Raw genomic sequence first — 567 nt, forward strand, 5'->3', positions numbered from 1 at the left:
TCATCATTTTTATTATCATTTTTAGCATCCTTATTATTATTATTATTATTATTATTATTATGTTGAACTTGTTCTGTTAGAAGTTCTTTCAGAGTCTCATAATTTTGAGTAGAAGAATCTTCTTGATTTTTTTTTGAAACGTCTATCTTTTCAGGTGTCTGACTTTCATTGATAGACTCCATAATTTTCACATTATTTATTTTTTCATTTTTCTTTTCTTCTTCATGAGATTTATTATTTATATGGTGTTCCTCATTTGTTATACATTGAATGTCTATATTTCCTACATTATTAATTGCATGATTTTGCTCATTATCTTCTTCTTGTTGTTGTTGTTGTTCTTCTTTTTTTTTTTTCTTCTTCTTCTTTTTCTTAAAATTATCATGATCCTCTATATTCAATAATTTTTTTATTCTCATATCAATATCTGAATCAAAATAAGATTCATCTGATGAGAAAGATATTTTTCTTCCTAAACTCGAACGTGATTTAAAAGATGAAGAATCTGAGGATATATAATTATGTTCATCATTTTGTAAATTGGTATTTGTATCATCACATAGAGTA

General features: G+C 24.2%; 1 pseudogene across 1 annotated transcript; it reads right to left on the bottom strand.

Moving 5' to 3' along the window:
- Nucleotides 1-567, bottom strand: PRSY57_0010200A (hypothetical protein; annotated as a pseudogene; the record flags this gene model as incomplete). Its single annotated transcript has 1 exon — nt 1-567. A coding segment is annotated over one exon (567 nt), but the record flags the coding sequence as incomplete, so codon positions are not given.

This window comes from Plasmodium reichenowi, assembly GCF_001601855.1.
Source record: "Plasmodium reichenowi strain SY57 chromosome Unknown, whole genome shotgun sequence".
NCBI lineage: Eukaryota > Apicomplexa > Aconoidasida > Haemosporida > Plasmodiidae > Plasmodium > Plasmodium reichenowi.